Source organism: Notamacropus eugenii, chromosome 1 (genome assembly GCF_028372415.1).
Source record: "Notamacropus eugenii isolate mMacEug1 chromosome 1, mMacEug1.pri_v2, whole genome shotgun sequence".
Lineage (NCBI taxonomy): Eukaryota > Metazoa > Chordata > Mammalia > Diprotodontia > Macropodidae > Notamacropus > Notamacropus eugenii.
This window is the reverse complement of record NC_092872.1, coordinates 38,725,713-38,740,219: the sequence shown is the minus strand read 5'-3', so window position 1 is coordinate 38,740,219 and position 14,507 is coordinate 38,725,713. Positions and strand designations below refer to the sequence as shown.

The window sequence follows — 14,507 nt, the reverse complement described above, 5'->3', positions numbered from 1 at the left end:
GGAATACCTATATGGACAAAAGCAGAAATCCACTGAGGGATTTTTTATAATCATGGTCTACCATTTATTCAAAGCTTTCAATGTAATTCATATCAAACCAGGTAGTAGCCTATAAATATCATATTCATTTTAGGCACAAAGAAATTTACCACAAAGGGATTAAATTACAAAGTCACTTGGGAAGAGAAATGGTCAAAGAGCCTCTCTTCTGAGTCTGGTCTGTTGTGCCATTTGGTCTCTTTTGGGTCTATGGCCTGGGGCTGGGGGTGGGTGGCACATCTTTTTCATTTTTTTAAATTGCTCTCCCTTTTCTTCTTGGTTCTCCCACTAACCCCCCTGAATTTACATTTCAGGACAAAAACCTTTGTGCTGGTACTGGGAAAGCCCTGATGGGAAATTACTATGGAGATGAGGGTGCTCTCCCTATCAGCAAAAGGGCCTTTCAGAAGAACAGCGACTGTAACTCTGTGGTATGTTATGTTCTTGGAATAATGTTTGTTTGCTCGTTTGCTTCCTGTGTAGTTATGTTCAAGTCTCAACAAGTGAGGCCAGTGTCACTGAACCAAGGAAACGAACCAAGCAAAACTTTTCAGTACAGTTATCCGTTCTGTCCTGCTCACTTCGATTTTCCAGTGTCAATTATGACAAAGTCCCATACTTTAGACCCAGGGAAATAATTGGACCTGGATGCCATTATGATTGGTTTCTCGTGTATTTTATTTATGCATTTTAAAGCATTATTCTGAGAAGTGGTCCATGACACAGAAAAGGATTAGGAATACTTCTTCTAAAGCATTGGTTTGATCACGGTGCTCTCTTTCTCAAGTTGCTTCAGTGTTTTCCTGGCCCTTCCAGGATCAAATAGAAAGGACTCCGACATTTAAAGCTCTTTATAACCTGGCTCCTTCCTGCTTTCCTAGACTTCTTACACCTTACTCCTCTCCATGTACTCTAGAGTCCAGTGACAGAGGCCTGAATTTTTTCCATGCAATTTGTTTGTATTTGTTTATGTGGGATGTTTATACATCTGTGATCTTAGCACCATCTTTAAAGAATCGTAGCAATTCTTTACATATTTTGAATGGTATTTTCCAGTTATGTTTTGACATGTACATTTTTCCCATATTCTTTTCTAAGTTAAATATGTCAAAGCTGATGTCCTTGAAGCTAATTAAGTAAAGCAATATCATAAAGGTCTTGAAATAAACATTCTCTCCCCTATTTCTCATTAAGTCAGTCAGTTAATAAGCATTTATTAGATGTTTAATGAATACCAACACCATGGTAATCACTATGGATACAAAGAGGGACAAAAGCAGTCAACGTCCTCAGAGTGCTTACATTTTAGTAGGGTCGGGAACAGGGAGACAAGTAAACAACTGTGTATAGATAAGATATATACAGTAAAAATGGAAGATAATATAAACTTAGGGACACAAGTGAGACTAGGAACACATCAGAAACTGATCAGTGGTGCTCAAATTCAGCTGATTTACAGCACTTAGTATATGTTTGGTATATAATTTAAAAAATTGTGGAATGTTTATTTTATGCAACTTAAGCTACATTAAGTCAGATAAAATTCTGTTATTAACTGTGAAATTTATTTTAGATGGGGATAAATTAAAGATCTTAAAATACTTTGTCAAACACTACAGTCATCTGTGCAAAAGTCATGGTGGGTCAATATACAATGAAGAATATGTTAATTCATCAAGTATTACATCTCTTGTTCAGGATATAGCTATCTTTAATGAGTATTATGGCCATGTATTATATACCAGTATTATATATGTATTATATGTATTACGTATTATTTACCAGTATTATGGTACACAGTTGTCATAGAAGCCACAGTCTGAAGGCTTGGTGATGACTAAATTGCCATGAATTTCCTTCAGACATGAATGGAACCTAATGTTAATAATATTAAGTGTGTCACTAATGCACATGCCATGATAAAGATTAAACTTGAGTTAGTGTCACTAAAAGGAGAAAAAGAATTCATTATTACAATTCTATAGTTCTATTATAAAGATAATTTATCTTAAGTAAGCTAAGTGATAAATAATTCTATGGAAAACATCATAAACATCCCTCTCCCACATATGCAATTTATGTGTACTTTTGAAATTCAATTTCTTGGAGGGGTTGTGTGGTAGAGTAAAGTGGTATAGAGAAAAGAAAATTGGGTCTGGAGATGGAGAACCTAGATTTGAGTCTTAGCAAGGCACTAAGTAAGTCAGTCAATAAGTACTTATTAAGTGCTTATTATGTGTTAGGCACTATGCTAGGCACTGGGGATACAAAAAGAGGCAAAAAACAGTCCCTATCCTCATGGAGTATGTTGCTGTGGTTGTTTAGTTGTTTTCAGTCGTGTTTGACTCTTTGTGACCCCTTTTGGGGGTTTTCTTGGCAAAGATGCTGGAGTGATGTGCCATTTCCTTCTTCATGTCATTTGGCAGATGAGGAACTGAGGTAAAAAGGTGCTTAGGGTCACACAGCTACTAAGTATGTAAGGCTGGATTTGAACTCAAGTCCTCCTGATTCCAGAGCTAGTGCTCTGTCCACTATGCCACCTAGCTAGAATATAAACATGTTCTAATGAGGAAGATAACATGCAAATAATTAGGTACATGCAAGGTAACAGAAGTAGATGTAAGGTACAAGTATATACACTAGAGGAGAAGACAACATGGAAAATATCTAGGTACATTCAAGAAACAGAGTAGATGAAAATAACCTGAAAGATGAAGGCGCTGATAGCTGGAAGTCCAGGAAAGGATTCCTATAGAAGGTGGGATGTGAACTGAGTCTTGAAGGAAGCCAGAGAAACTAAGTGGAGAGGGCGTGTATAAGGGGACTGACCATTTCAGACTTAGGGGTCAGTCACCACAAAGATACTGAGAAAGGAGATGGAGTGTTGTGTTTGAAGAAATAGAAACAAGACTTGTGTAGCTGGATTATAGGATTCATGGAGGAGAGAGGGTGTAAGAAGGCTAGAAAGATATGAAGGGATGAGATTATGATGAACTTTACATGCCAAATAGAGGGCTTTTTATATTTTGTCCCAGAGGAATTATGATTTTAAACACATGAAATAAAATATGTAGGATTATAAAGGAAATCAATTACATTGAAATACACTTATTAACATTTTTTAAAAGCAAGTACATGAAAACCTGGGAAGACTTACATGAACTGATGCAAAGTTAGGTGAACAAAAACAGGAGGACATTGTACACAGTCACAGCTACATTGTATGAGGATTTAGTGTGAATGGCTTAGATATATTCAGCAATATAATGATCTAAGACAATTCTGAAGGACTCATGATGAAAAATGCTATCAACCTGCAGAGAAAGAACTGATAGAATATGAATATAGATCAAAACATACTTTTTCACTTTGTTTTTTTGTTTGCTTTGGGGGATGGGTCTGTGTTTTCTTTCACAACATGACTAATATGGAAATACGTTTTGCATGACTACACGTACATACCCTATATCTCTTCTCCCTTTCTTGACCAAAGGAACTTTCCTTGAGAAATCAGTGCCTCTATTTCTTCCCCTCTCACTTCTAAGACATTTGTAGTCTGACTTCCGACCATAACATACATCTGAAATTGCTCTCTCCAAAGTTACTAATGATCTTTTAATTGACAAATCTTTTTTTTCATACAAAATATATTTCTACATTAGCCATGTTGCATAAGAAAATAATCACAAAAACACACAAGAAAAATAAAGTTTTAAAAAAGTATTGAAATTTGTGCTCAGAATTCATCAGTACTCTCACTGGAAGAGGAGAGCATTTTTCATCATGGGTTCTTTGGAATTGTCTTGGATCATTGTCTTGATCAGAGTAGCTAAGTCTTCCACAGTTAATCATTCTACAATATTGCTGTTTCTGTGTACAGTGTTCTCCTGGTTCTGCTCACTTCACTTTGCACAAGTTTATATAAGTCTTGCCAGGTTTTTCTGAAACTATCCCACTCAATTTCTTATAGCACAATAGTATTCCATCACAATAATATACCACAACTTGTTGGACCATTTCCCAAACAGGGGACTCCCCTCCACTCCCAATTTTTTGCCACCATAAAAAGAGCTGCTATAAACTTAATTGACAAAGCTAATGGCCTTTTCTCAATCCTAATCCTTCTTGAACTTTCTGCAATCTTTGATACTGTCATTCACCCTCTTCTCATGGATGTTCTCTCCTCTTTAGGTTTTTATGACACTTGTTTTCTCAGTTCTCCTCCTGCCAGTCCTGGAGTCAGGAAGACTCATCTTCCTGAATTCAAATCTGGCCTCAGATACTTACAAGCTATGTGATCTTGGGAAAGTCACTTAACCCTGTTTGCCTCAGTTTCCTCATCTGTAAAATGAGCTGAAGAAGGAAATGGCAAACCACTCCAGTATCTTTCCCACTCCCCAAATGGAATCACAGAGTCAGATGAGACTGAAATGACTGAACAACAACAAAGCAGATGAGTCTCAGATCAAATTATCCAGTCCTAAGCTTTCTCCTGACCTCCAACCTCATATCAACACTATTAGACATCTTGAAATGGATTCCCCGTAGACATCTCAAATTCAACATGTCCAAAACTGAACTTACTATTTTTCTCCTTTCCAACTTTTCCCTTTCCAAAGTTCTCTATTATTGTCAAGAGTACCACCATTCTACCAGTAGCCCACACTCACACCTTCAGTGAAACTCTCAACTCCTCACGTGTTTACTCCACATATCTAAAATATAAAAAGTCTTGTGAATTCTACCTTCACAATATCTCTTGTACATGTCCCTTTCTCTTTACTCACACAGTCGCCACTCTGATATAGTCCCTCATCATGCCATGCCATGATTATTGCAATATCCTACTGCCTGGTCTCCTTACTTCAAGAATTTCTCTGTTATAGTTCATGTTACATTCAGTGGCCAAAGTGATCTTCCTTAAGAAACAAAAAAGGAAAAGGACTTATATGTACAAAAATACTTATAGCAGCTCTTTTCTCATGGCAAAGAAATGGAAATTGAGGGGTTGACTATCAACTGGGCAGTGGTTGAACAAGTTGTGGGATATGATTGAGATGGAATACTACTGTGTTCTGGGAAAAGATGAGTAGGATGCTCTTGGAAAAGCTTGGAAAGACTTGAGGAAACTGATGCAAAGTGAAATGTACTGTGCACAAAGTAAGAACAATATTGTAAGATGATCAGCTGTAAACGACTTAGCTATTCTCAGGATTATAATGACACCAAGACTTACGATGAAAAATACTATCCATCCCCAGGGAAAGAACTGATGGTGTCTGAATAGAGATTGAAGCATATTTCATTTGTCACTTTCTTTATTGTTCTTGAAGGGCTTTTTGTTTGTTTTGGGACTATGTTTTCTTTCACAACATGATTACTATGGAAACGTTTTGCATGATTATACATATATAACCTACATCAAAATGCTTGCCTTCTCAATGGTGGGTGGGATAGGGAGGGAGGAAGGGAGAGAATTTGGAACTCAAAGTTTTAAAAACAGTTGTTAAAAATTGTTTTTACATGAAACTGGGGAAAGTAAAATACTAAATAAAAAAATTTCTAAAAAGTGATCTTCCTAAAGTCCAAGTCTGACCATGTCTCTCTCTCTCTCTCTCCCCCAGTAAATTCCAATGGCTCCCTATTACCTCCAGGATCAAATAGGGAATCTTCTTTGGCTTTTAAAGCCTTCCGTATCCTGGTCTCTTCCTGCCTTTTCAGTCTTATACTTTGCTCTGCTCCATGCATGCCACAGTTCAGTGATAGTGGACTTTTTATTGTTGCTCATACGTGACATTCTATCTCCCAACTCTGCCTCTTTACTGACTACTAACTAGCATACATATATATATATATATGTATATATATAATGTATGTGCATATATATATATACACACACAAACACATATAGTATATACAATGGTATGTGTACTATAGTGTATATATAGCATGCACAGACACATATCAATATACATACACAAGATACATACTTAAGCACTTTAAAGTACAAACATTAGTTCATTTTATCACCACAACAACTATGGGATGCAGGTACTATTTTTATCCTCATTTTATCATTGAGGAAACTGAGGCAGACAGAAGTTAAATGACTTGTCCAGGGTCACACAGCTAAGTAAGTACTTGAAACTGGATTTGAACTCAGATCTTTCTGACTTGAGATCCAGTACCCTATCTATTGGACCACTTTTCATGAATTGAGGTTAATTAACTTGTTTACCGTGACATAGATTATTAGTGGAAGATGCAGGACTAGAACCCAGGTCTCCTCCAGTTCAGTACTGCATTCCTTAGAAACCAAGAAAAATGTGAACATGACCTAAATGGATGAATTTATTTCATTGCATGGAAATATGTAGGTCTGATAAATACATTCTTATTTTCATTCCCACAGGTACCTGATGCTCCCCCAGCTTATGAGAAGTTCTCTGCAGAACGATCCCTGCCACCCTATTCTCCTTAACGCTCTGCAAGAAATGTCAGAGGCCTGGAAGGATCCCTCTTTATGCTTTTGCTTCAATTCATATGAAAGGCTAATGTACCATAGTAGTATACTGCAGGAATAAAACTAATTGTCACATATTTGTAGCATAGCTACTGGTACTAACTAAATGGCAAAATTAAATGCAACGTTACAATGAGTAATATTTTACATATCAATAAACCATTGATTTCTGGCTGATTTCTGCTCCAACTTGATATGACTATCCATAACATTAGTATTGCCTGAGGGTGTATACAACAAATGTCTTTTGGCCTTTGATTCTTTCTGTTCAGTTCCATTTTGGCTAAAAATGCTAACACTACAATGTAGTTGAGAATATAGAAGTTTAACTCCTCATCAGCATGAAGTCTGCACAAAATTATTAGTCATAAACTTTCATCATACAAATATCACAAAAGATGTATTTATGAGTATGAGAAAGCCAGCAAATTCATCCTATTTGCTCCCTGTTAATTGCTGCATCCCTTCTTTCCCAAAATTAAGTGACCATTACATTGACCTAAACAGGAAGATTAAAGTGTAAGGTCCTTCTCCGTACTTTCTAGAACCAACATTCTGTACCTAATCTATACTATTAATCATAGCATTATAGGTTTAGAACTAGAAGGGACAATTAGATGTAGGGGTATGCTGCATCCAGTTCTAACTGGCTCATAAGAGCTGATTATTAATTGTGTCTTGTGTACAGGATTCCCCCTCCACCATCACTCCCCAGATCAGGTTTTTAAATATTTACTTGCACATCCTGCTTAAAGGTCACCTAGTCCAAGCCTATCAATTTTGTAGATGAGAAACCTGAGGCACAGAAAGGTAAAATCATTCATATTCTTGTTGATTCTGTGCTATCACAAGATTTCTACTTAAATAACACTTAAAACACAAGACACACATAATCATTTGCCACAAGAGAGGTCAACTTTATAAGTTACTGTGTCAACAAGACTGAGAACAGTTTTCCATCTCTGACAATTTGTACCTTGGGCAAGTCACAATTGTTCTCAGCCTCAGTAGATCTCTTGTGACTTTATTACAATTAATAAGAACATGTAACTCATGCACACACTCTGTGATTCAGCTTCAACTATGTTGAAAACAACCTGGTTTCTCTTTCTGATATGGGAAAAAAATATAATTTAGAACAATGGTTTTTCTTTATTTGTCTTCCACCTAGATTCAAATGAAACAGTCTTTTAAACCTTTTTTCGGATTTTGTATCTTTCATATTGCCCTGGTATGGTTACATTCATTCCTCGGTTTAAGAACAGTAATATGATTTAGGTTTATCTTTATTTTGCTCCTTAAACTGATGTTGGAGCTGATTAACTACAATTTTCTTCTGTCTATAGTCTGAACTAAATGAATGTCCTTTTACATTAATGCTTTTCCCTCCATCAGAATGTCAGAGCAACTGGCTTGATGAAGGATGTCCTTGAACTCTTCACTATCATATTCCTCTTCATCTCAGAGCTCTAGGGGTCTTCTGACCTTTATGAAAAATGTATTATTAAAAAAGAACTGGGATGTAATATAGTTGACATAAACAATCTAAAAGCCATTATTGTACTGCTAGTAGGAGGGGTAATCCTACTAGTCTGAATTCTGTTGCTGTAGATGTAATGCACCAGCTACTGTTTGGGCCACTTTATGAGGGAGACAGCTTTTTGCTCAAGTTTAGGTCATCTTTGCTGCCACCAGCTCTGAGACCACCTCTGTAAAATGAGGATGTTCATACACACACATACACACACACACCACAGAGTTATTGCAAAGTTCAAATGAATAAAGTGATTTGCAAACTTTTAATGGTTATATGTTATCTATTATTATCCCTAAAGAAATTTTTGCTTCTAAATCCTTTGATCCTACATAATACAATGCACACATCATTTAATAACACAACTTCTTCAAAAATCTTACAACTTGAAGCAAGATCTATTTTCCCAGACCCTGATGAAAGATTAAACTATTACCTTTGTCTACTCCAAAACTCTGACTAATAAGTGACAGGGAAAAATTGGAAAGGGTTTGGGAAAGACTTGTCATGGTCATTAATTGTTCACTTTTTTCAAAGACAACTTTTCAGACTAGCCACACTCTTTTCTGATCCCTTCTTTCCTGCATATCTGTAGTAAGTTCTTTGAGAATGGGAACTATTCCATTTTTTGATAATGAGATATACACACACACACACACATATACTCACATACATGTATGTTTGTATGTATGTGTATACACACAAAGAGTGTCCCCAAAGTTTTAGGGCAGCCGTAAGCATTAGTAGTTTATTTTATCTACATATGGATGCATGCATACATATACATATATACATACACACATAGATGCATTTCAGTACCTCAAGGTTATGTTTTCATTCATATGGTTACTTCTTCCACTGAGACAAAATGAAAGTCTACTAAGACGTAATAGGTTGTCTTCAATAGTTACTGTGGTAGCTCAGATTGAATCCAGCTCAGACCCTGTCTAGATGAGATTCTATCTGGCCTGCTTGTCAATACAAGCATCACAAAATGCTTAGGCTCTTTAAGAGTCAATCCAGTATGGTGAATATTTAATAAACTTTATTTTTCTTTGACTTTAAAAAGGCCTGTGCTGAATTCATTCGAGCAGAACCTGGTGTGTTGGTATTTTGGGGTCCTCAGCACCCTAAACCTCAACATTTTGGTTCCCTGACCAGGAAGAACAGCTAATCTCAAGTTCTTCCAAGACTGGAAGAAGGCTTGTATTGAATTCATTCAAGCAGAACCCAGTGTGTAGGTATTTTGGGGTCCCCAGCAACCCAAACCTCGACATAGGTACCCAGGTGGAAGCAAAGGAGAAATGTCAAAGATGAAACAACAAAACCTAGGGAATTCATTATTGAAGATTAAAACCCTCAATAAGGAGAGATGTAAAATTATGTTCTCTAATCAATAATCTCCAGTATTAGGAGTTCTGTTCAGCTCCCTGGCTTCTCTAGGTTTGATATTTGAAGCTTTCCATTTCTATTTTCAAAATGATCTGGTTTCCTCCATGGATCTTTCCCATGGGTCTCATTACTCACAAATGAGGAAAATCAAGGTCACACAGGTAGTAAGAAACAGAAGTGGGCTTGGAATCCAGGAACTCTAAATGAAATGATTCATATGAAGAGGACCTAGATTAAGATCCACCTCTTATACAGACATGACTGTGGCTACCCTGGGCGAGTGATTTTAAGATCTCTTTTCCCATGAAAACTCACAAAGTTTCCAAGCTGCAGAACATTTTCAGGTGGGAGGAATTTCTTCACCCAGAGTTCATTGCACTAATGAAATCCCTTACTTAAAGCTTCCAAACTTAAATCAACACTGGAGCAATAAAAGAAAAAATTAGTGTCTTGGCCTGTTAAGAAAAAAAAAAAAGGAGTTACTGTGGCCAAAAAATCCATCAACCTGTGGTCAATTTAGTAATGGACCTCTCTGAATTTAGCTAGACTGATCAACAAGCCAATAAACCCTAAGAATTTAACTCTGTACCAGGCATTGTGCTAAGTATAGAAAGGAAGGCAAAAACAGTTTCTGCTCTCAAGGAGCTCTGTCTAATGTAGGAAACAAGATATTAACAAACAAGATACATGCTAGACAAACTGGAGATGGTAATCTCAGAGGAAAGGCACTGGTATTAAGGGGGATCTAGGAAAGGTTTTCATACAGAAGGTGGGAATTCAACTTGAAGGAAGCCAGGAGGTAAGTACGAGAAGGGAGAGAATTTCAGTCGTGGGGGGGGGGGGGGTGCGGGGGGGAGAGATAGCCAGTAAAAATGCCTGGAGTTGGGAAATGGAATTGCCTTGTGGAACAGCAAGGAAGTTAGCATCACTGAACCACAGACTATGAGGAGGTAAAGTAAAAAAAGACTAGAATGGCAGGAGGCCAGGAAAATAAGTATACTGGACCGTCCATCACTGAAGCTTTTAGAGATTTGGCTCTGCTGGCACAGCCTTCATGAACCAAGTTACCTCCACAACAGGATTTGGCATGTATACCCTACACCCACACCCATACTTTCTGTCCTCAGGACATAGCATTTCCTTTTGCTCAGGGACTGGTGTCCTGGTGATCTCAGGACCCTTGAAGGCCACTGGCCAACACTTGGGAGTTACCTTGTTAGGCTATGGCTGTCAAGCAAAAAAGAAACTGAGATCCACGAAAGGAGAAAGCTGTGAGAGCACTGTAGCAGTTGATAGGTAGCATGTAATGCATAAAAGGGATATCCTCATTCAGAAAGATCTGTTCCATTTGTTTCAGACACATATTAGGTTGCGATGCTCATGGGCAAGTCCATTAACATTTTCATGATCAGGCAACTCACTAAAATTCCAAGTTACAGATAAATTGCTCATCTGCTTCTACACAGGGAGTCTTTCAAAACAAATGAAATCATAGGTCCAGACAGACAGACAGACACACACACACACACACGAAACATAAATCGGCATAAACTAGCAATTAATCTATTATTTTGCAGTTGTTCTGTATAGTTTGAATAACTAAAATTCAAGAACTGTAGTAACAATAGTATATTATATAAAATAATAAATAAAAAATAACAAAAGTCTCAAACAGTAATAATACATCAAATTTTCTTCCAAAGCATCTAGTAACTATTATTTACATGCTAAATGATTAGCGAATGAATCACTGATGAAGAAAGATGGGGGAGGTGGCTACATTAGACACGATGAAGGATTTAGTTGCAGGACATTAATTCTAAATTGTACATGGGGAAAGCTGGGGCCATTTTGGGTTACAATTAAAGAAAACTGAATTTCCTAAGAGTTGCTTATGTACTATTGCTGTTCCCATCTGTTTTCCCTGGTTTTATTTGTACAAAACTGACCTACCTGAACAAGAAAGCATTCTAATAATTTTGAGAATATACATACATTACTGTCTCTATTTAAAATAACAGAAATCTTACTTGGCAATTCCAATTACTCAATATCAAGCAAAACTGGTGTCTTGGTGTGGGATAAGACCTAAACACCTAAATAACAAATAAAAGTCAATGTTTTTATGGCTTAATGATATAACTTTAGGTTTGCTAAAGATAAGACTTGAACTCAATTATATGAAAAACATGGTAAGTATCCTTCAAGAAAAAGAACTTTGGGAAAAAACATTAATTCAATGTATTTAATCTAATTTTTATTTTTTTATGGTCTGGCTATCAAAAATAGGCCCAATTTTATATAAATCTTAGAAGCAAAACCACTCTGATACATAGGAATCTTTCTTCTCACTTCAATGCTATGTTGAAATTAATTTTTCCTGATAACTGACCTTTTAAGAATATGTTACGTACCATAAAAATAAAACTAAAAAACTCAACCTGTATTCTTTACCCAAGATATCAGAAATCTCCATTGTCCTTTGAAACCTGGGATGGAGGAAAAGATTTTGTTGCTTATTTCCCCGTGTGTAATATTAACATACTGGTTATAGATTTAGATCTGGTAAAGTGTGAGGAATGCCATTTTATAAAGAAATCTCAATTTTAGGAAGCATAATGTCATCTACTGTCTGATATGTTAACAATAACACCAGTAAACATTCACTCTGAAGTCCAGGAGCTTTTAATATAATTAACTAAAAAGAATCTTGAGTGATTGAAAATTCATTTTCAGTCAGTTCTTGAATTTCTATCTTTCAGGAGTAAGGTTTCAAAGGAGGATGAAGAAAATGCTGTGAAAAGTCCCAAACAGTAGGTAATTTAAAAACTGGCTTTTAGAACACGTTCTATTGAAAATATATTTTTCTTAATTATATTCTCCTTGTGCTAATAGCTAAAACTAGTCTGTTTTTTTTTCCTGCCATACATTATCTGAAAGAAAGCTCTGGGAACATGTTCAGAAATTGAAGGGAAGCTAGCCTCTAAGATTTAAGATTAGTTACAAAATTGATAAGCTACGTGCAATGACTTTTTAAGACACAATTTTGAATCATTTAAAAATTCAGTGATTGAAGTATATTAATTCATCTACAAAATATTTATTGATACATGTAGGGTAGAAGGCAGTGTGGTGTAGTGGAGAGATTAGCCTTGGATTCAGGAAGACTTGAGTTCTAGTCTTATCTCTGACACAAATTAACTTTATGACAGCTCATTTAACTTATCAGTGACTTGTCACTTTCTAGGACTGTACCATACATGTGATTTGCTGATCTGCATCGGTAAAAGGAATTCCCACTCAAAATCTCCCCACATTGACAAAATTAGGGCTAAAACCCGTCATCCTAAAAAAAAGGTACTGTGTAAGGGGGCAGGAGTGGGGGGGTTGGGGTGGAGGAGGAAACTAGAGGTCCTAATGCCCACAGGCACATTTGATCTCACAGATAATTGGTGATATTTGATGGGATGAAATCTCATACCTGAATATGGCCGTGGATAGGTATGCCTTACTTGGAAGAAATCAGATTAAAAGAGGGAAAGGGTGAAGGGAGTTAATATTGCATATTAAGAAGATATGCTAATGTAACAAAATCCAGGGAACATGGTAGAAAAGATTTATATAAAGAGAAATAATTATTTTCATATGATAAAACTCTTAGAGAAAACACGAGTTTGGGAAACATGACAAACAGAGGCAGAATATAGGAGATATTGGGCAGGGGAACACAAGAGATTTCTATTATTCAGATATTTGCTAGAATTCTGTCAAAAACAGAAATGCCCATAATTTGTGCCTTCATCATATTTTCATACTTCAAAATGTAGGAGAATCAGTGAGAATTCTATTTTGCATCTGATTTTCACTAACAGAGAACTGTTGCTTGGGTGGAAATGATGGTGGGAAAGACAAAGTATCTTTCAGAGTTTTCAATTAAGAAAATACATAGGGCAGCTAGGTGGTGCAGTGGATGGAGCACTGGCCCTGGGGTTAGAAGGACCTGAGTTCAAATTCAGCAACAGGCACTTGATACTTACTAGCTGTGACCCTGAGCAAGTCACTTAACCCCACTTGTCTCAAAAAACAACAAACAAGGACATCTAGGTGTAGTTTGAAATGTACCCTAGTTTTGATGAGAGCGTACTTTAATGAGTTGAGGAAGAACAGGAACGATCTTATGGGTTAACATTCTATAAGCATATCTGCCCAGAAAGGATGGAAAACTCTAAAAGGCAGCAATTTTGATGAGAAGGAAAGTGAGAAGTTGTCTGAAGAACTATGTCATGGACACAAAGAACTTACCAGTCAAGTTAGACTGTTTTTATATACATGCATAAGAGGCAGAAAGGAAACAGAGGATGATTACAAAATTATGCCAAGTTCCTCTAAATAGCCTCAGGAGTTTGTTAAAGCTCAGAATAAGCTGAAGCTGGCAAGGAAAACTTACAAAAATGTTTTTAAATAAAAAAAAAAAACTGGGGTAAAGAGAAGGGTCAAAGATGCTACATGATGGCTTGAGGTCCAATGAAATGATACTTGGTAACAGAGAATGAACAACTGCTTGATTTTTAACAGATGTTAACTCTGCCAAGGAGACTTTGGATTGTAATAGGAGAGAACAGAAATTATAACTGGAAGTTCATATCCATTTTTAAATAAAAGGACAAGCAGCTAGCTGTCCTTGGTGAATTCAAGTCACCTGATTTGCACTAAGTAAATCTATAGAAAGAACTGACAGAATTGTCGCTCCATTGTCAACTGAAATGTCATGGAGAACCAAAAAGGTTCCACAGGATGGGAGGGCAAATGCCCGTTTTCAACAACAAAAAAAGAGAATAAAGTGGACAAGGTATAGATCAGTGAACTTATCTGTGATTTCAGGGAAAGTTCTAGAATGAAGAATTAAGAGATGGTTAGTGAAGAACTAGAAAAAGCAGGGATTCCAAAGGGCAGGCATACCTTCATCAAGAATCCTTCATACCAGATTAATTATTCTTTGTTTTTTGACTGGGTTACTAA

General features: G+C 36.6%; 1 protein-coding gene across 1 annotated transcript in view; it reads left to right on the top strand.

The window, feature by feature from the left end:
• The window catches only part of MLANA (melan-A), a 32,363-nt gene extending 23,242 nt beyond the window's left edge, over nucleotides 1-9,121 (top strand). Inside the window, exons 4-5 of the mRNA XM_072597056.1 lie at nucleotides 354-470; nucleotides 6,452-9,121. Coding sequence (XP_072453157.1) covers nucleotides 354-470; nucleotides 6,452-6,520 — 186 coding nt within the window. The 3' untranslated portion in view covers nucleotides 6,521-9,121. The remainder of the gene's footprint in view (nucleotides 1-353; nucleotides 471-6,451) is intronic.
• Nucleotides 9,122-14,507: the final 5,386 nt, after the last annotated feature.